The sequence below is a fragment of the Apis cerana genome, linkage group LG9 (genome assembly GCF_029169275.1).
Source record: "Apis cerana isolate GH-2021 linkage group LG9, AcerK_1.0, whole genome shotgun sequence".
In the NCBI taxonomy this organism is placed as follows: domain Eukaryota; kingdom Metazoa; phylum Arthropoda; class Insecta; order Hymenoptera; family Apidae; genus Apis; species Apis cerana.
Window position 1 is genome coordinate 7,765,317 of NC_083860.1, and position 25,827 is coordinate 7,791,143.

Below are 25,827 nucleotides of genomic sequence, written 5' to 3' on the forward strand. Positions count from 1 at the left end.
TATCCAATGGAAGGATAAGTAAGATTAATGCAAATTGGAATAAAAAAGTTTGGAGGAATATCGTAAATAAAGTTTGGAGGAATTCGATCGAAAAGAGGAAACAGTAAATTAAGATGTCATTCTGTCCGTGATGCAGTTTTAAGTTTCCTCGTGACTGACAATTTTCTGGCGTATGCACGAGATGGCGTGCAATTTTCAGACTTTTTCTTTTTTTTTTTATCGCCCGCGGTCATCTGTGGCACAATTATGTAGCTCATTTAAAAATTTCGGATGCCCTGCACGCAGGTGCAATGGAGAAAGCGCTTCCTTTGATCGGGAAACGTACAAAGGGGAGCATAAATGTCGGCATTCTGTTAAAAATGTTGTTACTCGCCATGAACGTGACGGAGGAATCTTTTTTGAAACAACACTTGCGCCCAAACTTAAAAATAAAAGTTTTCATTCGTGCAAGGAATTTTGTTTTCCTTTTTTCTTAGAAAGAAAGAAAGTAGCAGTCGAAAGAGACTAGGAAGAACAAGTTTCACAAGTTATCTGTAAATATATATATCAATTAACCGTTCTACTTTTCTCCAATATGACATACGAGTGTCACATCGATTTTCTAGGATTAAAGCAATAGATCCTCACACAGATAATAGGATTGCGAAGATTCCACGTTCGAAGATTGTTTATGTCCAAAGTCTATGTCCAAAGGTATCGTTGCAAAATACGTTGTTTAATTCGCAATTTAATTCACAATCACGGAGTTAGAGGAGAACCGCTCGTTAAAATGTTAATCATTTCGATGGCGTCAAATTGGCAGACAAAGTTCATCATATAATAATTCGACGCCTAATAAAAACCTTATTCTTAGAACTCGAACGTTTTATTGCAGAATAATGCAAATTAACGAGCCTCGATATCGAAAATATATCATTTTTCGCTCAAGATTCTTCATCGTCGTATATTTATAGGAATTTAAGAATTTATAGGAGTTGTCTTAGAACTGGTTTTGTTGCAGAATAATGCAAATTAACGAATGTCGATATCGAAAATACAAATAATGTGCCGAACGACTCTTGATCTCTGGAAAAAAAAGAGTTCAAACGCTCGAGCGGATCATTTTTCCACCAAGATTCTTCATCGATCGCATATTTACAGGAATTGAAGAAAAAGAAAGGTTGTGAATTCGTGATGGGAAACAGTAGTGAATCTCAACGGTCGCAAATCGCGCGACTCGGTACCGGTTCCTTAACGAGAGAACGCCTCACGAACAATATTTTCCTGTTTATCAAGATTTAGGCGTTTGAACACGTATCATCCTATCCGCTCCACGATTCGCTGACAATTCGCTGGAAACGGGTTTTTCTGGAAGAACTGCTGCCGTTCCCCGCGGCTCTATTTCAGAAGAAATTTCGAAACGTCGAATGGTTAATGAGATTAACCGGGTTTTCAAAATTATGCACGCTTTATCCTTGAAATATTACAGACCCCGTTCTAACGAGAGATGTCAGTTTATGTAACAGTACCTCATCAACCGATCGCAACAGGTTTACAGACCGATCTCTATCTATTTATGTGCGGTAGAAAAAGAAATAACCATTTAACAGATTCCTCTGATTGCGTAACTGCTTAATTAAGATCGCCCGATGTAAAATTGTACGGATGAAGGCCGAATAACGTGTTGAATAACTGAGAAAAAAGCAATTGATAAAGTACTATCTGTCGAATACAGTACTAAATTCAATTCATGGAAAGGAATAATGCATCTTGTACAAGCTGAGCAAATTTAAAATCAAGCCGCACGACTGGCTAACTATGTATGTAACCGAATGGAAAGGCTCGACAAGTTACATGTTTGGATTACATTTCATAGTATGGTAGCATTCATTGTTCCTTAAAGGAGAAAGCCGAAGGAAGAGAGTCATTGTACATCTTTCGTCGGCTTTTCTTTTTTTCGAATACGCGAGATGTATACCATACGTGCGCCGAAAGAGAAAATGCAAATCCTGGTCTATCGCATATGTATATATATTCACCCCGAGGTCTTGACCCTGATCGCTTGAGTTTATCTCAACGTTCTATTAATTGCGCGATCCGCTTGATATACGGTAGCTGTGTCACCGTTCGTCGTGAACTTTCTTCGAGGAATATTTGGAACAGCGTTCCCGTTTCATTTTCGAAACTTTTCCGAAAATTCTCTTTTCTGTGATCTATTTATATTCGCATTTGTCCCGTTTCTCGTGCAGAGAACTGGAACTAGAGAGAAGTCGATTCTGAATAACTTAATCGTTGGAGCAAGCGTTTGGAAAGATTCCACATCCGATTCTTTTTACAATTGAATCAGAATATGGGATTCCTGTTTTTCGTTTTCGAGATCATTATATAGTTCGCTGGATCTTTTGAAACGTGGCTGATCAGGATTGTCCAATTGTTCTATTTACTTCTTATTTTGTTATTTAGAGAAGAAAGAGTTGTCAATCTCAGATTCTGAATCCAATTCTTTCTTCCCTACAATTCTCAGAAATGAGATAGTGTGTTTCCTCGTGTGTGGCCTTCAACAATTGAATGGTTATAACAGTAAACAAAAGATCTCCTACACGTCGAACATTTCTAAAAAGAAAAAAAATGAAAGATGCTCGAAGTAGCACTCGAGAGTCGAAGAAGAATCGATGTTTCGATAGAATAGGTCAGAATAGAAAAGCAAAAGATCCTATTTCAATCTTTTTCTCCTACATTTGTAAAAAACAAGAAAAAAAAATGAAAGATGGAGTGATCGAAGTAGCACTTCAGAGTCGAATCGCATTCAGGTCGATGTTTCGATAGAGGCACGCTCCTACTTTCGATCTTAGGATTTACACGAAAGTGCATTCGGAGAAGAGAAACTTGCGGTTAGGGCTTTTCAACGAGAAACCGTTTTCGCGGACGACATTGTAACATCGTAACGTGGAAATCACGATCGCGAAACGTAAATTGCCCGTCCGTGTCCACAATGGTTTCACTCTTCACGCGGCTGTAACGTAAAATCTGGTCGAGGATATTCAACAAGTTTCAACGTTTATCCAAAGAAACGTAACCGTCCAGAACAGTGTATAATATATGTAATTCGATTAAACATGTTGGTTTCACAACAACTCTTCTATCCTTTGTCTATTTCTGCTTTCACTTTTTTCGTGGCTATAATAAGACGAATTCCTCGAATTCATCGTTGCGAAAGAACTTTCTATATCTATTATATTTTATATTAATTCAACAACAAACAATTGCATTTCCTAATATAACGCGTCTCTTTCAAATTGACGATGGCCGATGCAAGTATTTATTAGTAGGAGTCGAAACCTGGTCGAAACCGGTTATCCGAGAGAAGAACACGAGGCTTATTATTATTTTAAAAAAACGATTTAACATTTCCCCTCTCCTTATCCCTCTATCGCATTTGTCCTTATCATCGTTATCATTTTTATCGAGGAAAATTATATAGAAAATACGAAGCTCGATTCTTCGTCAAAAATCCACGACCAATCCTTTAAATTAGACGTCAATCAGATCCAAAATGGTTCTCACCTCGTTCAAACAACCAGCGACAACAATTTTCTCACTTTCATCAAGTTGGAAGGAAGAGCGGGCTTCAGGAACGGACGCGTCGCGTCTTTAAATTAGACACACGACTCAAAGGCACGCACGCACACACACGCACACACACGATTCTCTTCCCGCTCAACGCAACGATTTTCTCACTTTCATCAAGTTTGGCGCGAGGAGGAGAGCCGATCGATCGGTTCTTCTTCGATTCTCTCCTACTCGACGACGCGATCCATCTCGTTAAAAGTGTCCCACTCTTCTTCTCGCCGACACGATTTACGATTATCGATGGAAGAGAGCAATTAACAGGCAGCCTGCTCTCTTGTGTCCCCGTTTCGCTCGTAGGAGGACGCTCGTTCCGGCTACCCGTGTCTCCTACGATCGGGCAAACGGATAACGAGCAGTTGATTAACGATCGGCAAACCCGACGTGAAACTGGTGAACGAGACGATACATGCCTACGCGATGAACCTTGACCTTCGCTCCAAGATCACGACCGATCTTCCTCCTCCTTTTTTTCCTTCCTCTTTTTCTCTCGTTCTCTCCCTTTCTTTCTGACGGATGAGTGTGGAGCTTCGTAATGGAAATCGATGAATATATATATATATATTTGCCGGCGAATATCGGTATCGATTACGATTTAAATGAATTAAACGTTTAAGGCGAATTCGATTCATTCTAATTATTTGAGCGAAGGAGACGGAGTGCCATGGAAAGTATCAAAGGTATAAAACGTGAAACGACGAATTCGAGAATTATTAACAAATTGGGATTCTCGAGTTAAAGTAGTGGCGAAGCGTGCGTACGATTATAGATAGCGAACGATCCAACGATGTAAATTATAGAATCGAGAGAATGAGTCGGCAATTTTGGTAATTTTATTTAGGATGATTATCACGCTATCTCATATACGGCTAGTTCGGACGTTAAACGTCTCGATTATGAGAGGACGAGAGATTTATTTATCCTAATTAAAACGTTACTTCGTTTACACAGAAGTAATAATCGACAGAAGAGATTTTCGTTTCGCTTCTACTCCCCGCCGATATACGATACAATAACGTATATATATACAGATATATATATATACAGATATATAATCTTTCGATTCTGGCGATTGGAAATTTTACTTTCTTTACTTTAATCGCTTACGTCGATTTCACGGTCCTTTAATGAACGAAGATAATTTAAAGACGGGAGGATATTCCGTTCTATCAGAATTAGAAACCACGGGTGGAAGAGATATTGTTCCTTGCGGTACTTTTGATCAACTCGTTGCACGGCCTCCGCTCCACGACGCAGCTGTACACCGGTGCCGCAAATCTGTTATTTATAGATTGCACAGGACACACACTTCGCGGCCGGGCCTGCAAAACGGCAGAGAGACACGTTTGACACGACCGGTTGACCCCTCGGAGGACGCCGAGGCACCGGTCCACTGGCTTGCGCTCAGCCTTTTTTAATTACCGGCTACCACGAGTTACGTGGTGTCGAGTACGGCACACGGTGAAAAACAGATACGTACCTATTAATACGTCCTCGCGTTTAAAACGTTTCTCGCGTTACGTGTCCAATCCACGTCCACCTAACATCCTATCCATAAATTATTCCTACCTACCTAGGAACGAGAAGTCGCATGAATTTCTGCTATTATCCACGAGCCGAGTGGAATCTCTCCCTGGAAACCTCCTTCGTCCTTTTCAATTCTCCTCTCTTTATTATATATTTCCTCAATTCGATGTTTGAACATTCCAATCGATATCTCGTTGACCATCATGTTCCTCGAAATTGGAATTCGTAAGAAGCCATTATCCAAGACGAATAGAATCTCTCTTTGAAAGTTCTCCTTCGAATCATCCTTTTCTCGAATTTTCCCTCTCTTTATCGCTTAACGGAAGATGTTCGATGTTCGAAGATCCCAATCGATATCTCTTTGGAACCTGAAAATTCTTCTTCGAATCATCCTTTTCCACTCTTTATTATATATTTCCTTAACGAAAGATGTTCAATGATCGAGGATTATTATATCTATATTATTTCCTCAATTCGATGTTGGAAGATCCCAATCGATATCTTCCTGAAAATTCTCGAATCATCCTTTTATTATATATTTCCTTAACGAAAGATGTTCGATGTTGGAGGATTTCAATGGATATCTCAAATAGAATAGAATCTCTCTCAAAATTCTTCTTCGAATCATCTTTTTCACTCCAATTTTCCTCTTTATTTTATATTTCCTCAATTCGATGTTGGAAGATCCCAATCGATATCTTCCTGAAAATTCTCGAATCATCCTTTTCCACTCTTTATTATATATTTCCTTAACGAAAGATGTTCAATGATCGAGGATTTCAATGGATATCTCAAACCGAATAGAATCTCTCTCTGAAATTCTTCATTCGAATTTTCCCTCTCTTCATTGTATATTTTCTCTAACGGAACATGTTGGAAGATCCCAATCGATATCTCGTTGACCATCCCGTTCCTCGAAAGCGGAATTCGCAAGAGGCGAGGTGAAATATATTCCTGTTGTGTCCCCTCTGTGTTTCGCGGCAAACAGGTAAAGTAACATCGTTTCTCTCCTCTCCAGGAAAAGCGGAGGAGGGGAGGGGTGGGAAATTGATGGGAGGAAAAGCGTGAAATTGAACGAAGGACGCACTTTATCCGCGACATGGTCCTGGAAAAGAAATCACTCGTCCATCGTGGCCGACGTGACTGATGCCGCGCTACGGTTCCTCGTGACAGAGCTTGGGTATCCTTAATGCGATAATCCACAGCGGCGAGGGTACACCGTTAATGCCGTGCTTTTAACGTGAAATCGATGGAGGTCCCGAGGGGGAGATATACGGCCGCTGCCACAAGCTTCCCGCCCGATAAACAGCATTTCGAATGTGTTAATATGTCGCGGGGGTATTTGATTTAACTTGCAACGATCAACGACGATGATTTGAAGAGGAACGAGGATGATCGTTGGATAAAAGGATACTTTGTCAAAAAGTTGAGACTCGAGTGAAAATTATACGACAGTTTTGCACGTTACTAAAATTTACGTTCCATTGAGATAGGATCGAAGCTTGATCGAAAGATGTCCAGCCTCTGCATGCGTCGCTGTGAATTAAGCAATTTAAAAAAAAAACACGAGACGATAATTTTTTAACATTGTTCAATGTTACGCGATCTTCGATTCATCTTATTCACAAGGAAGGGAATAAAAGTGGATAAATCAAATGGAAGGAAGAGACGGGATAAGCGAGATAAATAAAAATCTGAATATACATGTCTCTTTTGCCGAGATAAGTTATTTTATTGAGCGGATGAACGATTATCGATGATGGAAATCGCATTGGCGGATGTGAATGTTGAATATAAACAAGATGATGGAAAACCGGACGATCAAGAGTTTTCGAAAGCGCGAAATGATTAAATTGCAGGAATTTAAGATATCGCTGATTGGTTATAGCAAAGGAACGATCCCCGAGCAAGAATCTCTCGCCAATTTCGCGCGAAGGAACTCTCGTCCGGCTCGCGGCCGGACGAATGCGAGACGCGAGTCGAGCAATGAACGAACGTGCGGAATAAGTAGAAAAAATGAAAATTACAAACTCAGCCAATGCGCTATTGACGTAAGTAATGCGCGTACGTGCACAATTCACAAGCGTTATTGCAATTAATATTAAGATTGGCTGGATAGGCATGCGTGGATAGGATATTTTATGGTTTATAGGCACCGGGATGATTAAGGTCACGCGTGAAACAATGGGACACTTATTCATCGAATTGAATTCTCATTAAACGAATGGGTCGAGCTTGAATGAAAATCAATCGTTTGTCAGAAGAGATACCATTGAAATTTGCATCAGAAGGGTAATTAATTTATGGAAATGGTAACGGTAATCGTGCAACTTTCTCCTTGGCGAAGTCGTGGTTAGTCTCGCACATTCGTGAATCCTCAGAAAAATCCCCTAGAAGAACCTCTGCCTCAAACTGTTTCCCAATGAACTTAAGGTCGAGCCATTGTATTGTTATTAGAATAAGAGCTCGAGGGTTTCAACCCATTGAGAATCTTCGCGTGACCTTTCGAAGATGAACTCACAACGATAAGGTATATCGTTGCGATCTCGCAAGGGTTTCGTTTAAAGATTTTCCAATTAAATATTTTCGACAATGCGCGCAGATATTGTTTATAAAAGTAATCCTTGTTTGAAAAATTGCCGCGCACGATACGTCAGAGGCGCAGGCACGATGGAAAACGACGTTTATGAAGAGGAAATTACAGCTTGTTAAGGGGCGGAATCCTTTCGCTGCAGCGTCTTACATCAAATGTAAGACGATACGTATATGAAGAATCTTTATGACTCGGCAAACGAGATATTACTGTATCTAATAACGTTTCTGTATATATCATGGCGTATCATTACACCTGATTCTTACGAAAAATTAATGATAACGTATCGAGTTTTCATTGCAAAATTCTTTGCCATCCATATATTCTTTGCACTGTAACGTAAATTATTTTCATCTCGCGACGATTTTATTAAACATATTTCTTTTTAGCGTCCTTTTTAGTATCTTTTCCACTAACCGATAACAGTCTTTTCTAGATAGTTTAGATTTATTTATCGATTTTCGCGTTTGTATGAAAGATTTTTGAAAATCTTTCTCGAGTGACGATAACTTCGAATGGATTGTACGAACAATGCTCGGAATCCGAGGCGAACACGAATTCTCGTGCGTTCATTTCTTATGCAGGCGTCGAAGTCGCCAGTTGCTTACTTTTATTATTCCGTGCCGATACTTTTCGTGCGAATAAATCTATAAAAACGAGTTCGAGATCGATCGTAGAACCGTTGCTAAAATACCGTCGTTAAAAATCGTTAAAGATCTTGATTGGAGATAAATCGAATACATTACAGTTTTTTCTTTTTATTTATGCTTGAAATTGAAAAATGTAGATATCGATGAAATTTCTATTCCACCGACGTGTGTTTAAATTTCTACTTTGACATTTTGAGTAATCCTTTTTTTTTTTTTGATTTTTTTTTCCTTTTTACCTTAACGCTACACATTAAAACATCTCTGTTTTACCGTTACGAATCCATCGTGTTAAAATTCGCATACGTTGACACATATCGCAATTATCCATAATCGTACACGCTTTTGCATTTAAGATTGTGTAGTAGTCCGCCCATCATGGACGGGAGTCGATAAAGATAATATTAAAACGTGACGTTATAACGAGATTTTAAGTATAGTGCGTTATATACCTCGGTTCGGCTATCGTTCGGCGTCGAGTTGAAATCAGAAGTACAAGGTTTGAAAAAGTAGCGGTTGAACCGCTACGAGAATCGGTTATTAAAGTCCCCGTGAAATGCGGGCCACACATAAGGCAAATTTTAAATTGCAAATTAATCCAATTTGTCAGATCGACAGTACCAGTCAAATAACACCGATTCAACCACACGTTTTACGATGATTCGCCATGCGAACCGATCAATCCTTGTACAGTAACCGTACATATGTATCGGTATCAATCTATTCTATCTGGATGCGAGGTTTGCTCGATATACGTATATATATATATATATATATACATACATATTGAAAATTTCTATAGAAAATTTCGATCAGAAGATTAATTTCGTTTCACCGAACGAACGAATTATTACGATCGTTTCCACGCGTGCAATCTTTCGCATTCGATCGAAACTCATCCGTAAATAACGTAACGTTGTAGCGCGAGGACAATTTGCACGAACAGCTAGAGCAATCATTTCTGATGACACGGTTCAATTGAAAACGGTATATGCACGTGACTGGTAGGTCGGATGGAAACGGAGGTGAAGATACCCGAGATCTTTGCAACACAGTTGCAAAGGGGAGAGATGCGAATCGGGGAAACGGTTACGGAGTGGAATAATGATTGCACTGAGAGAGAGAGAGATTGAATTACATATAAACTTTCTTCCAATCACTCGATATATTCATCCGTGGAAATTTATTAAATTTACTTTTCCAAGCTTATGTACGCAACGTGTAAATAAAATATTCATTCCCCGTTTTTTATGCTTTCTATTTTATTTTATCTCGAGATCCGGCTGTCACGGGTCGCAATTAAGCGGAGTCGATAGTTGAAACAGAATACCCTGCGCCCAAGGAAAACTGGCCGATGGGAATTTCCAATATCGTCGATTAATTTCTAGAAATTATTTTCCATCGATTCATCGATACTTATCGACGCATAGAGGCAGTCGAGAAACGTTGTTTAACAATTTTCAATTCGTGCATTCAATGTAGGGCGTGTTCGTGAACTCGTGGACCACTTGGGGACGGTTGTCTCGGGATCGTTCTCTCGGAAATTGCGTGCAGAGGATGGGCCTCGCCTGGCCCGGGAGGGGATAAGTATCGCGGGATTCGTCATCGATCGCGTTTATTGGAGGATCTTTGGAGATTCGGGTGAAGATCGAGGAAGAAGACGAGCCATCGCGTACACGTGTGTGTGGTACCGTTGCGTGCACTAGATTCTTACGGGATAATCGTACGAAATCAGGGGGGGAGGGATCGACCATCTTCTTCCCCTTCCTCGTGAAAAAGAAAAAAGAATCTCGAACGTCTCGAGAAGAAAAAGTCTCGGACGAAGGGAAAAAAGGTTTGATCGGATCAAATTGGAAAACGAGAGGTGATTAGAATTGCTTACCGTGAATATCGTTCACGCAGATGTGAAGATCCTCCCGGAAAGTGGGAAGACCGTAGTTGCACTGGCAGGTGCAAGTGTTGTTAGGAGGAACGAGCCCTGCGGTCGAAGGGCTACGCGTGTAAGGGCTGGCCGTTCCGCTGCTGAGCACCGTGCAAGCCTCCGTGCAGGAACCTGGATAATTTTTAACTTTTAATCTTAATATTAAGAAAGAAAAAGGGAATTAATTTGTCGAAGCTTGTTCATTCGCTCAAATTATTAATAATAATGGCCGTTTAATTTGAAACTTTGATCGACAGTAACCAAAGATTTTTTAAAACGTATATTTAGAGACCTGGATAATTTCGAAATTTTTAATCTTATTAAGAAAGAAAAAGGGAATTAATTCGTCGAAGCTTGTTAATTTGTTCATTCGCGCAAATTATGGATGATAATGGCCGTTTAATTTCAAACTTTGATTAACCAAAGATAAAGCATATATTTATATATTTATATATATATTTTTAAAACATATATTTAGAGACCTGGATAATTTCAAAACTTTTAATCTTATTAAGAAAGAAAAAGGGAATTAATTCGTCGAAGTTTGTTCATTCGCGCAAATTATGGATGACAATGGCCGTTTAATTTCAAACTTTGATTGATGATAACCAAAAATTTTTTAAAGATATGTTTAGAGACCTGGATAATTTCGAAACTTTTAATCTTGATTTTGTCTTTAAGAAAGAAAAAGAGAATTAATTTCTTGGTAATTTTTTAAAAAGTATATTTAGATGTGAATGTGCATATAAGAAGGATTATAAGAGAGTAAGAACTTAAATAATTTCTAAAATTTTAATCTCGATATATCTTTAAGAGAAGAAGAAGGAGGAAAAGAGAATTAATTTATCCATTCGCGCAAGTTACGAACGATAATCGGTCGGCCAATGCGAAAACGTGTTCACTTTACTTCATTTAAAAGATCCTCGGAACAAATCGTTCCAAGATTTCACGATGTAAGTAATGTAAGTAGTACATCAGAATTCTCATTCGAAAATATAATTATCGATTCGCTCGAAACAACTGGCTGGTAAAAATATTTGTATATTTATATCCTGGATAGTCCGTTCCTTTATCTTATCGTATAAAAGTCTTTCCAGTCTTTCCAGGAGGTGATCTCGGGGTAAAAATTCGTATACGGTACGTAACTGTACTCGCGCACGCTATCGCGCGAGGAGATAAATTTGCAGGGGAAGGGGAGGAGGATTCATCCGTGGTTGGACGGGCAGAACGCGACATATAATCTGGCCAGGTGAAATACAGCTGTCAAATCGTTACATTGTAATTTCATGGTTAATCTGTTACGAGCTTTTTTTCCCCTTCTCCCTCCCCTCCCGGTTTCCTTTGTGCTTCACGGCACCGCGCGAAACCTTGCGCAGGCACCGTTCCTCTTTTCCGTTGTTTTTAATATCGGATCCCGTACGATCTCCTCTTCCTCAACACGGTTGCGCAAAATCATCACGGGTACGCAATTTACGGTTTCGTCAATTTCTCGAGGAGCGAGGATGCGCGCCGTACGAGAGACTCGTAATTTCCGCTTGATCCTTACCTTCCAACGTGAAAATGTCTCCATCGGAGTGCCTGATGACCGAAAGCTCTTGACAACGAACAAACACGAGAACGTTCAAGATGCCCGCGAGGACGAGGACTAGAAGACGCATCTTCTCCGCTGCATTCTGGAACAAAGTGGGGCGAATTACTGTAACTTTTTTTCTTCCTCGACACGTTGAACGCGGGAGAAAGAGAGAGAGAGAGAGGATAAAAAGAAGATTGTTTACCTTCGATCTTGAATTTAATATCGTCAAACACTTTCAAAAAAAGAAACTTGTCTCTTTTTTCGTTTTTCGAGCGTATAATTGTCACAAGACGAATCATCCAAGATTAAGGATCCTCGAGGAGCGTGTCTTCCTTGATGAATCGGTCAAAATATTTTCTTTAAAAAAATTGAACAACTCTGCTCTGTCTCGTTGAATTTTGTTTCAGCGAATTGATGCGTAAAGAAATATATATATATGTTGTTCGCCTTCAAATGATCACAGTTTTCAAGTTTGGGACGGGTAATTAATCACGAGGATGATTCACATGATTTGGGTTCGTAATAATAGCTCGAAATTAAAGTAATTATAAGGTTGGGGATAGAGCCGCGGAACGCCTCCGTTGACTAAAATTAATAACGATAATTAATCAGCATTAAGAGGTTTGACGATCGAGCGAGTTGCTCGAGAGTTGTTTCCTCGTCACTTTTGCAACTGTCCACGACTATTTAGAGATAAATCTTCTCGATAAAGACTGTGTGCGCGGAGAGACTCCTCGCACCGTTAAATCGTCGGCTGTCGGCGATTTCGTTCCGACAAAAAATCACCCATAGTTCATCCGTCGGCAAATGTTAACCATTTACCACATCGAGAATATTCTTCTTCGTGGTGTTATGAACGGAAGTTCAAAGGATTAATTTGTAAGAAACTCGAAGAAAAGAATATTATCATCGAATATAACTCGTTCCGTTCGCGAATTTTTTTTATATTCTTTTCCCTCAAATAAAATTAAAGTCGCAAAACGTAGTAAATTTTAATCATTGTACTTTTTGGAAAGGAAAGTAGAGTTGTTTTAACAGAGAAATATATATCACTGGTAATTAAAAAAAAAGAAGATAAAATTTTTCCTCCACCTCGTTTTCCTCTTCATAATCGTAGAATAATATCTCCCCTAATATGACGGATCTTCTCGAACGCGAAATTACTGCTTGTACGGCAGCCTGTCCAGCGAGGCATGCTGCTTCGGTGGTCGAAAAAAGGAAAGAAAAAAAGAAAAAATCGAGGAAGAATGTTGCAACAAGGTTGAAGGATCGCATCCCACCGCGTTTACGGTAAACTACGGGTGCACGAGGCAGGCATAAATTACACGTTCGATGCATGTCGCGAGCCGCGCATCAGCGCAACGTGTGTCCAACGTTATGCACAATCGAGTCGATGGCACGCGTGAGATAAGGAGGGAACGATGGGAAACGGCGTAAGAAGCGGCGTAAGAATTCCTCTCGATAAGAGAAACTCTTTTTCAAAGATTTGGCCAGATGCCGAGGATACCCAATCCAACCTCGATCTCCAACCATCTTCCTAGAAATGGTGAATGGTGGAAAAAGAAGGAATGCTTTTTTCTTTTTTCCCTTCCTTCCTCGCTGCTACTTTATAACGTCGAATCAGCGGTTCTCAAAACGTACGATTGTCGCGACAAAATTGTTTTTCGAAAGTTCGCATCTTTCTCCAACGATCGATCTCACGAAACACTCGTACATTTTTCGCAATTAACGAGGAAAAATAGATCGAGAGAATTGTAAGGAATTGAGTCAGTTAAGTTGGGAAATGTATTATCGTTGAAAGGAAAAGAAAAAAAAGGGGTGGTTGGATGAAGTAGTGGATAGTGGACGAGGGTATAAGGGAGTTTGATCCATCATACATATACATATACATATATATATATATATCGAACCTTATACCTTTCTTGGGGACACGAAATGCTCCTCACGATCAAATTTAAATAGTTTGCGGGTAAAAAAGAAGTTTGGTCGGATGCTCGATACTCGTTTGAAGAAACGGGCGCGTTCCTTCACCAATCGTTGTCTTCTCCTTTTTAATTGCTTCCAAAATGAATAGCTTCTCTCACGAGTATCGCGATACCGGTTCCATCCACGGACACAGTTTTTTTTTTTTTTTAAACCTTTTCTTCCGTCCCGTAGCAAAAATTTACGACGAGACGGACCTGTCTTGACGGACAATTTTTATCTAATTTCCTTTCGATGTATATCGTAATATCGGCGCGAGATTTAAATCTCGTTTAAGAAAGCTTAAAGCCTCGGAGTCGGGCTTGATAAAATTTCGGAGACACGCGTGTTTCGAAAACTTTTGCGGATATTAAAGTTTTATCTTCGCGAGAAAAAGGATATAATTCTCCACTTTATGCACACAATGTTTCGGATCGGTCTCGGTTGAATTGCCAACGCGAGAGCCATTATGGTAAAATACGTTTCGGCTTAAGCCCGGAGTTACGCAGATGGCCACCGGGTCAGAGGGCATTATTTTACGCGACGGAGAAATTTATGGTCGATGCGTATCGAACGATAGTTAGCGCGATATTTTTCTTTCTTTCTTTCTTTCTCTTTTTTTCTTCATCGTGCCTCGAGCAACGCGAGTTTAAAGTCTCATCGAAGGAATTAGACGACTCTTCGAGACTGTCGTGCCATACCATACTTTCGTGATCGAACCACGTGAAAAGAAATCACGGGGAGGATTGAAGCAAGGAATGTATCTCGGCGTAAATCAAAATTATCGACTCGATCCTTCGACGGGAATCGATGTTAAACGTGATATTTAATCGAAGTTGGAACACGACGGCGATCACGATTATTCTCTGAAATGGTGAGGGGTAAAAAGCTGATCTGTTCCTCTCCTGAGCATGGAGAGGATATCTTAAACGAGATAATTTATCAAGCTAACAAGCTCGATACTTGTTTCCAAGTCGTATACTTGTATTTAACATTTTAACGTCGCGATTAATCACTGTATATATGTCGTTTTGAATATTGGACTTGGCCGCATAAAAAAAAATGGATCACTCCGGGGAACGTATTATTTAGACCATCGAGGGAGGGAGGGGGGAGGGGGAGGGAGACGGCTATTCGAAAATAAGCGCTCGTTACGCATTGCGCATCGTGTAAGATGCAAATCCTTTTTTTTTTCCTTTTTCTTTTCTTTTCCTTCCTTTTCTTTCTCGTATCAACGTAGCTCGGTTAAAAGGTAAATTGAGGGTGTTCGATTTAATGCCTGTCCAGTTAACGGCTCCGTATAATTAGTTTCGTCGGACAAATTATACTTTTCATGATTTTCAACGAAACGATTACTTTCTCGTTACGCGATGCGTTACGGCCAAATTCCTATCCCCTCCTATCCTCGAGATATACCCGGTATATAAATATATAATCGGCCGAGGGATGAAATTTGGAACCGATCCAAATGTCACAGATTCGATACTTTGTTGTAGAGATTGTTGCAGAGAGAAAAATTACTCGTTATTTTCAATTTTTTATTAATCGTTTCTCGTCGATACTTTCCGCGGTGGATAACAAGTCGTTCGACGACTTTGCGTGTTCGCGCGATGAATGCGAATTCTGAAATGCCTTTCGTCGAATGTATATATATCGTTTAAAGGCATTTAAAGGCGACGAGTTTAAAGGTCGAATGGAACCGCTCTTTGGAACAGTTTTCAATATTATACGTATATATGTATATATGTAGTAATAGAATTTATCTAATAGATATATTTAATGTAGGAAACTACATTCTTCGTTTTTTTTCCTTTTTTTATCGCGTTGATAAAATTGAACGCGTTTCAAAAAGACATTTCTTGATATATTCTTGAGAAATATATTCGAGAAATGCGTGTTTCGAAATTCCGTTCGCTCTTCAGGCTTCCAATTATTTATTTCACTCGCATAATTCGTATCGAGGAATGATCGTTCCCGTAAATCATCCAAAAATCATCGTTCTTCGTAAATTTCTATTTTTTTTCTTTTCCTCCTTTCTTCTCAAGTGGATTTTTCATTACACCGCATTACAGTATTATTATTATTAATAATAATAATAATAATAATTCATTCATTCCCGAAATGTCGATTATAGTAAATCTCGAGAAAAACGTTTCATTAAAATTATTATTCATCCACGTTTTTTCCCTCCCCCCCGTTTTAATCAACCAACGAATCTCGAGTGCGCCCGAGTTTCTTTTCGATTTAATAGCCGCCATTAATCACACGGTGATATTTCTCCCCTGAAATTAATTCACAACCACCGAACGAATTCGCGACATTGTTACGCAATTAACTCTCCTCTCCTCCCAATAAACTCTTTATAAAAACTGCTCGCCGCGCCGAATGAAATATCCCCTGTTTACAATGCTGGTTTAGTAACGAGGTTACTACCTTAATAAATGAATAATTATCACGCCATGATAAATTTATAGGAAGTTGCTCGGCCGTGTATCAAATATAATCAATCGATTATATTTCAATTATATCCGTGTACCGTTCTCCCGAATCAAGCGCTTTCCTTTCATTATTAATCTCCCCTCTTCTTATTCCATGATTTATGGACACGATTTTATAATAATTTCATCAACTTTAAATCATCTTAGAATATAACTTCCAATCCTCTGAAATTAACCAATCCTCTCTCTCTCTCTCTCTCTCTCTCTCTCTTGAGGAGGAGGAGAAGAAAGATGCACCGATTTCTAAAGCAGGGACAATTTAATTTCAAGACGTACGTGGACAAATTGTCCACGATACAAGATAAGAAACGCGTGCAATTAGCCTGCATTTTCACGGACACGCGTCACCCGATCGCGATCGAGCACGTTCGAGCTCGGGCGCGTGCATTTCCGTCTTATAATTTCGAAATTATGCAAAAGGAAAGGGTGAGAGCGTGGTGGGCGAGGAGAGAGGATCGCGGCACGAGATGGTACGTGACCGATTATCGAGCGGAATGTCGCGTTCTGTGTCAAGGTGGATGCCGGTAGAGATTGCATCTACCTCACGAATCACGCCTGGCAATACGGGATTTATCTCCCTTCTCGAATCTGTCAATTATCCGTTTCCTATCTATGCCCACCGTACACGCTTCCTTCCTCGACTTTTTTCCTTCCCCCTCCAAATTGGGAGGAGCTAAAAAACTCTCTCTCTCTCTCTCTCTCTCAAAGAAAAAAATATTCTTTTTCGATCTTCTGGTTAATTAACCAATTAACTTAACTCGATGTTTAAATTTACTTGATGTTTCTTTCGATTTCGTGATCGTTTTTCTCGGCTCGATCGGCGATGATTAAAAATATCAACGCCATATGCCGTTGATAGACGTTTGCTCGTGCGTCCAGTTAAGAAGGAAGAGGAAGAGATAAAAAATTTCGCGCGTCACGCTTTTAAATCGGTCGTCCAAGAATCGAGAAAGAAATCCATCGATACGAGTATTCGAAGAGTGGGGAGAAAAAGGAAAAAGAAATGACCGTGAATCGACACGTTTTGCATCCCGCCAGGTTTAACACCTGTTGAAGCTGGATGAAGATGTTTATTAAGAGGAGAAGTTGGACGCGTAATCGATGATACTTCTCGAAGCAATGGAACGAGGATCGTTTCGAAGCTATCATTTTCTTTTTTTCCTCTTTTGCAGTTATTCGTGTCATTAAATGGCGTGCAATCAATCTCTAAATGGTTCTACGTGTTATCGAAAGAGATTGGAAAGGTGGGGATAATTTACGCGAAATATCCTATTTTGGCGAATGAACCGATCAATCAACCATCATAAACCTCGCGCCTCCATTATCAATCTTCGAAGATGGATCTCGCTTTTAATTATTTTTCAAAATTAAACGAGACATATCGCTTGATTAATCGTTACAATTTCGAACAGTTTTGTAATTTCTAAATATCGATTAAACGTATATCTTAGTTCTTCCGTTTCATTTCGCTGAACGGAATTATGGATCGTTGATAAAATTGGATTCCAATTTCATCTTCAAATTATTTGGAGTTTGATACAATTTTATAGTGCGAATGACATTCTATTATTTTCACACGTTTCGCCTCTCTCGTTGTTGCTCTCACCTTTCCAAATCAGATCCATTTCCTTTCCGACGTTATCAATGATTAATTTTATCACAGAAATTAATTAGCCCGGCAGGCTTTCGTGTTCAATAATAATTTTATGGACATACGAGTTTATAACCTAAAGGTGGATCATATATCATATATGCTCGATGCGAAACAAGTTAAATAACAAGACTTATTAAGTATAATGAAAATTTCATATAACTTCATTCTCTTTCCTTTTATAATTAATGTTATCAACGATCTGTAAATATCTTGTTATACAAAGAATCGATTGTATAACGATAACACGTGATAAGATGAAAAATGGATCGTGGAATAAAAATAGAAAATCGGAATTACTTGATCCTCGATTTCGATCGAGCGATATTATTCCTTTTATTTGGCATCAGACTCTTTAAGGGTAAAATCGATTCGTGGTTTCTTCGGAAATCGGATCGTTCGTATCATTCGTATCATCTAGGAGACATTTGCATTTTCTTTCGAATATTACATCTATTCGAATGAACGTAATCGTCGTTATAATCGATCATTAAAAAATGGACGAGAATATAACACGATATTTCACGTCTTTATGTCTTTTTCTAGTTTCTTTTTTTTCTTAATTCCAAATTAATTATGAAATTTCTATTCGAATGGCACACGCCACGCTATCGACTAGACATCGTTGTCGAAATAAACATTCCTGACACAAAATGCTATAAAAATAACACCAACATTCGGTCCCTGGGATTTTAATATCTCTAGGAATTTAATATCTCTCCAACTTTATTTGTTTTCGCGCAAACATTGGAAGTTTTTTTTTTTAACCGTGTCGATCGATTAGAACGATTATCCCCCCTTTTTCATTTATCTGGCAAAGCAATTCCTTTTGATTCTCTCTCTCTCTCTCCATTCGTTAAAGTATCGCGTTAATGCGGATATTATTGAAATACCGTTTCGCGGGAGTTGTTCAATCTTCCAGCCGTTAGTTTTTGCGACACACATTGTCGCGATTACATTTCCACCCGCTGATGTTAAATAATAGCGTGAAATCAGGCGGATCGCTTTTAAGCCGCTTCGACCAACTGTCTTTTCTTTTGCGTGACTCGTGGAAAAGGTACTCGCTCGTGCACCTTTACATTTCCTTTGAAATTTAGGGACGAATATAGAAAGAAAAAAATATACACGTACATATAGCCGTCTTTATCGTCATTAAATCGGCGCAATTAAACAGCCAAGTCCCCTTCAATTTTACATATTTCCAAGATTACAACGAGATTAAAACTTGTTTCCCTGTTTTCATCCTCATGATAAAAAGGCGGATATCTTGTTAATTTTGTCTCTGACAATTTATGATGAAATTAAAAAATAGTTTTACGACTTACTCGTAACGTCATCATTTGAAAATTTCCATTTTTTTTTTTACTTACTTTATTAGTTATTAGCAGCTTTTCGAAGGATCACTCGATGATTCGTTATCTATCGACATTAACGGATCAAACAAAATCGAATTCGAAAATCAAATTCTCTCCGAGATGTATAATCTACCTATAAATAATGGTTTAAAAAACCGTTTAAATAAATAAAAATTCATAAATTCATAAATTCATAAATAAACGATAAATAAACGGTTTAGAAAACCGTTTAAATAAGAAAAAATTCATAAATTCATAAGAATCGAACGACACGTTACGAAAGTTAATTCGAGGATAGAAAATTTAATTCGAAAATTAAATTGATCGTTCAAAAACGTAATAATAATCGCAAATGATAACCATAAGTGTTAAGTTCGAGCATTTCGACAAGTAATTACTCCAAGTGTCCCAATGTCTCTCGGATACAAGATTCCAATGGCCAGTTACAAGTAGCGCAACTGTCGGAAGCCTAACGGCTACCTCGACGAGTATGATCGTAATTGTCAACAAGCGACAACAGCGAGCTCGGTCGATCGAGAAACGAGTGCTCGTTCCGGGACACGTGGCCTTCCTCGATGAGGAAGAGAAGCCCTAGGGTTCCTCCATGGGACGAAGAAATTTACCATTACAGTTTCCAACGATTCCGAGCCGTCCCATTTTTCTCCCTCCGCACGGAACACGGAATTACGTCAATTAAATCTGATCAACGGGTAGAAGAAGCCGACATTATTCACACTATTTATTTCACGCATTTAAGTTTAGAATTTCAACGAAGGAGGAGAAAAAGAGAGAGGGAGAGAGAGAGAGAGAAACAAGCGACATGCTCGGTCCAGTTCCCCTTCCTTCCCTTATCTCTCTGGAGATAGAAAAATTCGAGAAATCCTCTCCGAAAATTGTACGATCACGCGAGGCTCTCTATATATCGGCTATCTGTTTGCCCTACCTACCGATGACAGTTGCTCGAGGCGAGATCGTCCGTGTCTTTATTAACCTATAAATTTCGGTAATTATGTAAATTACTCGGGAGGGTAATATTTACTGGCCGTAGCAACGATGCTCGATAAGCGAGTCGGGGAAAAAGAAGGAAAAGAAAGAAAAAGAAAAGAAGGCTCTCGAAGGCAAATGAACTTTGATGCAAGAAACGACGTGGACGCCTCTCTTCCTCTGCTACCCCACTGCCGGTGGCGCCCTGTTTGAGAAGGAAACATCGTGACGGTGTACACGATACTTAAAGTGTGGCCAACCAACACTTGTGTCGGATGACTGTACGTTAGGCGTTAGGAAAATCCTTGTCGAGAGAGAGGATCGAAAGAGAAAACACTCTTGGCGAGGAGAGGAGCGTGTTTGAGAGGAGCAAACATCGCGGTTCGTGTTGACGGCTCGACTTCCGATTCCACCCGTTCGCGCGAGATCGTAAAAGAGATCCCTTTACCAATCCGTTGCAATATTTGCGGAACGTATAACGAGACATATATATATATATATAAGCTCTCCCCTTAATCCCCGGGGAGCGAAACCTTCCAGTTTGCACAAGTGAGCAAACTGACTATTGGATTGTTCTTCGCTCTTCGCGGAGAAACCGAAGAGAATTTTACGTTACGCCGAACGTTAGTGAAAGTTGAAACTGTCCTCCCCTCGAAAAGAAATAGATCTTTCTCACTCTCTCTGGAAAAATTTCACTTCCTCAAACAAAGAAAAATTCTTGCGCGAAATTCGTCAACGTTATCTATAATTAATAGCGTCGGTGATGGCTTTTTCATTATTGCGAGTAACTGTGAATCGGCAGCGTCACAAGGCACAGAGCGATGATGAATCGTGCGTTTGTGCGCGGTGGGTGGCAACGACGTGTCTCTTTATTCTTTTTATCCACTTTTATGTTGGGATGTTGGAATGTTTGAGAAACGTATTGGAACACGCGTACCAAAGTTAGTTGATGCATTGTGCGAGATTCATACGATGAATATAACGGTAGATATATATTTTATTTATTGTATATATTTTAGATATTTTTTTAAAATATTGGCCAAAACTCAGCCAATTCTCGATGAGATTTTTCAATAGCAATTCTTGTTATTCCTGATTGATTCGTTGTCGATCTCGGAAGGAACGATAAAGGGAAATTAACGATTCGGAAGAAATTGTGCTTCTCCTCGAGAACGATTTGAAGATGAACGTTGCTGAATCCAATTCGGAAAGAATTACCAGGATCCCTGTTGTCGATTTCTTTATGTTGCTTCTCTATTGATTTAAACATCATGATTTCTTTCCGAGCGAAAGAAGAAAAGTTTTATCGCTTTCCTCGTCCCAAGTTTCGAAGTTAATCTCGGCAAGACAATTTGTTCTTCTGCAAATTACTACAGATGATACATTTTTAAAAGACGATAATTCGATCGAGAAGAAACGAAATCGTTTAAACATGGCGAATTACGAGATCCTCCTTTCTGAATCGTAATTGCAACATGGCCAAAACGGTGCCCCCAAATTTACTACTTCTTGCTTACATTTTTACGACTAAAGGTGCAGGTATAAGTAAGGACGAAGTTTAATCAATTCCAATGTCGATTGGCTTTCAAATATTGTCTTCCTTCCATTCGATCAGCAGTAAATTCTTAACCTCCTTTCTTCCCTTCTCTCTTCTCGAGCAAATATAATCCTCCCCGATTTTCCCCTCTTCGATTTTTGCGCGACAAATTTATTTATTCGTTTCTCGAACTACAAACATTATAGAAAGGAATATTTTGCAAATAAGCCCCAACAATTTTGGAAAGAGAGAATAATAAAACTTCCGGAGAGACGGAAGAAGGTGATGAAAAGCAAACCAAATATCGTGTATCCATTTCGTATGAAGAAAAAGAAAGAAACTTATGAGACACTCTAATAAAAACGTACCTCGAATATTTTGCAAACAAGCCCCAACAATTTTGGAAAGAAAAAACAATGAGGCTTTCCTCCACATGGAAGAAACCGACGAAGAGCAGAAGATGACGAAGAACACTTTCTCAAACTACAAACATTATAGAAACGCACCTCGAATATTTTGCAAATAAACCCCAACAATTTTGAGAAAAAAAATATAATAAAATTTCCGGAGAGACGGAAGAAGGCGATGAAGAGCAGACCAAATATCGTGTTTCGTATGAAGAAAAAGAAAGAAACTTATGAGGCTTCTCAAGAGATGGAAGAATTTGATGAAGAGCAGAACGGTTCAACGAATATCGTGTATCAAGAAAAAGGAAGAAACTTATGGGACACTCGGTTGGGACGGATTTTAATTCACGGAAACGGGCAATGTTCACGCAACTGCTGTCGATATCGGTCGATCCTGTCGAATGCAGGGGGGACGGGTATTCGTGCCAAGTTGAAAAACGCAAGAACTTGCAGCGGTATTAAGCACGGTGTCGATCATCGATCGTGTCCAATCCTCGTCTCTTAATGCGTTGCCCGCGTGATCGCCTCGATAGGGAGAATGGAAACTCGTCGAAATTACTAAAGTCCGTGCGTAAATAATTGTAAATAAAACTGAGAGTCTGCAACTTGTCCCGAACGATCCAGATAGCATCGATGCCTCTCCTTTAATGGTAACTTTGTCCCGTTCTTCCTCGTAGCGATAATTTTCGTTTCTAGATTCAACTTCCGTTTCGATGGTATATGCGAGAATGGAAATTGTATTTCTGCATGTCGAACAAAGGATCGTTAAAAAGAAGGGATAAGCGTGCAGAGTATTAAAAAAGTTGAAAAGAAAAGTTAAAAAAGTCGATCGTCCGTTTGCCAGTTACAATTATTTGCAACACGATTACATTTATCAAAATAACTTGAAATATATAAATAAATTTTCCATTTTGAAATGCGTCGTGATCTCAGAAATAATCAAATCCGAATCTTCCTACGTAAGAACGTTATTGCAATTACGCACAACTTTAAATTTCTTGATAATATCGAGATCGATAGAGACAATGAAGAAGACTTTTTGAGATTCTTTTTTTTTGTATCTATCGAAGTCGATAACTGTCGAGTTAAGAAAATGAGAAATTGGACGAGTTTGTAGGAGGTTGCTGACGAAGAAGCAATTCGATAAGCGGGCCTTTTAGTGGGTTGGAACGAGTGAGAAACGATGTCCTGTTCGTTTCGGTGAAGGCTGATTAAACGCGGCTGTCTTCTGGCGGACACCACACGAAAGCGTCGAGCGATTGGGCAACGTGTTAATATATAGGCTACATGTATATATATATATATATCAGAAAGCGAGCACGAGCCGTGAACTTTAGAGACATTATTCTTAATCTTTCTATCTCCTTCTCTCGCTTATCAGATACCTTTCGTAATAATTAAAAATTCCTCCGACCAACGAGGAATCCATTAACCCACTACATATATATATATACCCCCGCACACGTTTAACCGAATATCGCCGATAAGAGACGAACGACGAATCAACTCCTTCTTTACCTCTAACGCCTTTAACGCAAGGATAAAACTGTTTTCACAAACAAGGAAGAGATATAATATAATCCACCGACGCGTAATATCCACTTATTTCGTGGTGCCACACTTTGAATACTTGAAAAAAGAAGAAAAAAAAGAGAGAAAAGAGGGAAAAAAAAATTGATACTAATCTTCATCATAACGAAGATTGGCTTACGCTGTTTAATACGTCGACGCTTTCCTTCCGCGGTAATTTAATCCGTGGAGGAGGCTTCGGCTTAAAAAAAATCGCGGTCATGTTGCGAGAGATATACGCGCAGGGGGCAGTAAAGACCGTCGAGAAACGACCCCGATATCTGGCGGCGCATCGGGAATTTTAACGGATAAAGGCACTCTTCTTCCAGTAAACGATTTACGAAAACTGGACGACCAGCTTTTTATGCAAATAACAGATTAACAGTGGATGCGGTTGGAACAGCAATTCGCTGCCACGGCAATAACGTTGCAGAAGACGATGAAGTACGCACAAGGATCCCGGGCATCTTGTAATTACAAAGATAACCGCGCGGTTCCAGCGTGAAAATGTCAAGCCGGATCGAATCGAATCGAACGGGGCCAGAATCGAGACGAATCTGATCGTAAACGCGTATCGGATGGACGGAAAGCGAAAATCGTGTCGCTTCCGCATATTTGAGGGGATCGGAGGAGAAAAAGAGGATGGTGAGAATTTCTGGATTTTAAAAAAGACGAGGAGAAGAGGTTAACTTGGATCGAAACTCTGAGAGAGGGGCTGGAAAAGTATTTTGATTTCTTCGATTTCTCGCTCAGATCTTTCCAATACGACGAATACGCTTTTTCTCGTTTACAATTCAACGTGGACGCGTCGAGAATTCGTGTTAATTTTAAGAAGAAAATACCGTGATTACGTTAATAGGTGGCGAGTTGTACGTGGATTATCGGGGGAGAGTTGGGAAGAAAGTGGAAAACGGGCCGAGTTTGCTCGAAACGGGTCGAACGAGTCCGTCACGCGTAATCGCACCGCGAACGAGCTTGTCCTGTGATTATCGGTTATTAATTTTAATCAACTTCCCTTTGATACACCCGTCTCGGTGCCCCTGGCCACGCTTTCATCCTCGTTAATTCGCAAATGGGATTTGGCACGAAGTGAATTCGAACCGTGTAATTAGAAGGAGTCCGAGGGAAGGTAAACAATAATGGGCGGACGAGCGAAAAAAAGATCGAAGGAAGATCTGTCGACGAATTGGGATCGCGTAATTTGTTTAATTTGTTGTGTTATATTGTACGGGAAATTTGCTTGAGCCAAGGGTAATTGAGAAAATTGAAAATTGAAACTTTCTTTCTTTCTTTTTTAATTTTTAACGGTGTTGGTGTTGCCGGGAACAGGTATGCGCGTACTTCTCGGATGATTCAATACGTTGGAATTTATAATCGATATACTCCGTGGTGAAATGGCGGTGATAAGAGTTACTTTCGGCAAAAGTATCGCTTTTACCTGGTTGCGATTTGGCTGGAAGGAAACTCGTTGCCGTTTCGATATTGCAATGCGCCTTTCGATTCCGCCACCACTCTCTAAATTGCTGTTTTTAGCGGTTCCTCCGGTGTATGCGATAAACTTGGCCACGTTCAACCAGGAAATTGAAATCCTCCTGAAAGATCTATCGAATTTTTCGATAAACCTTTCCATTAACTTTAAAACATAGATTTAACCGGGATTTTCGACCTCTCTCATTCACCAAATCTCGACTCGGCCGAACTTAAATGGAAACCTGTATTCGAAAATATCGAACGTGCCATATATACTTGTGACACTTTTTGAACGAGAATGCAAAGTGTTAAACTATAGATCGCAACATGAATCTTCTTATTGGCCGATATTTTATAAAATTTGTTACGTATAATAATAAAAGGATCGAATATTCGAATGGAGAGAAGAATAGGAAAGAATGACTGAAAAATAGACGATTAAGCGACGATTGGAAATGAAGATATCGATGAAATCGTTTAAAAAGTTAATCAAGATATTACCTTCCTTCGCCATTAACCTATGCCAC

The 25,827-nt window shown here is 39.4% G+C and overlaps 1 protein-coding gene across 1 annotated transcript in view; it reads right to left on the minus strand.

Annotated features, from left to right (window-relative positions):
- LOC107993258 (uncharacterized) overlaps positions 1-25,827 on the minus strand; it is a 54,463-nt gene that overhangs the window by 5,232 nt on the left and 23,404 nt on the right. The window contains exons 2-3 of the mRNA XM_028668538.2: positions 11,841-11,967; positions 10,256-10,426 (exon numbers count right to left, since the gene is read on the minus strand). Coding sequence (XP_028524339.1) covers positions 10,256-10,426; positions 11,841-11,952 — 283 coding nt within the window. The 5' untranslated portion in view covers positions 11,953-11,967. The remainder of the gene's footprint in view (positions 1-10,255; positions 10,427-11,840; positions 11,968-25,827) is intronic.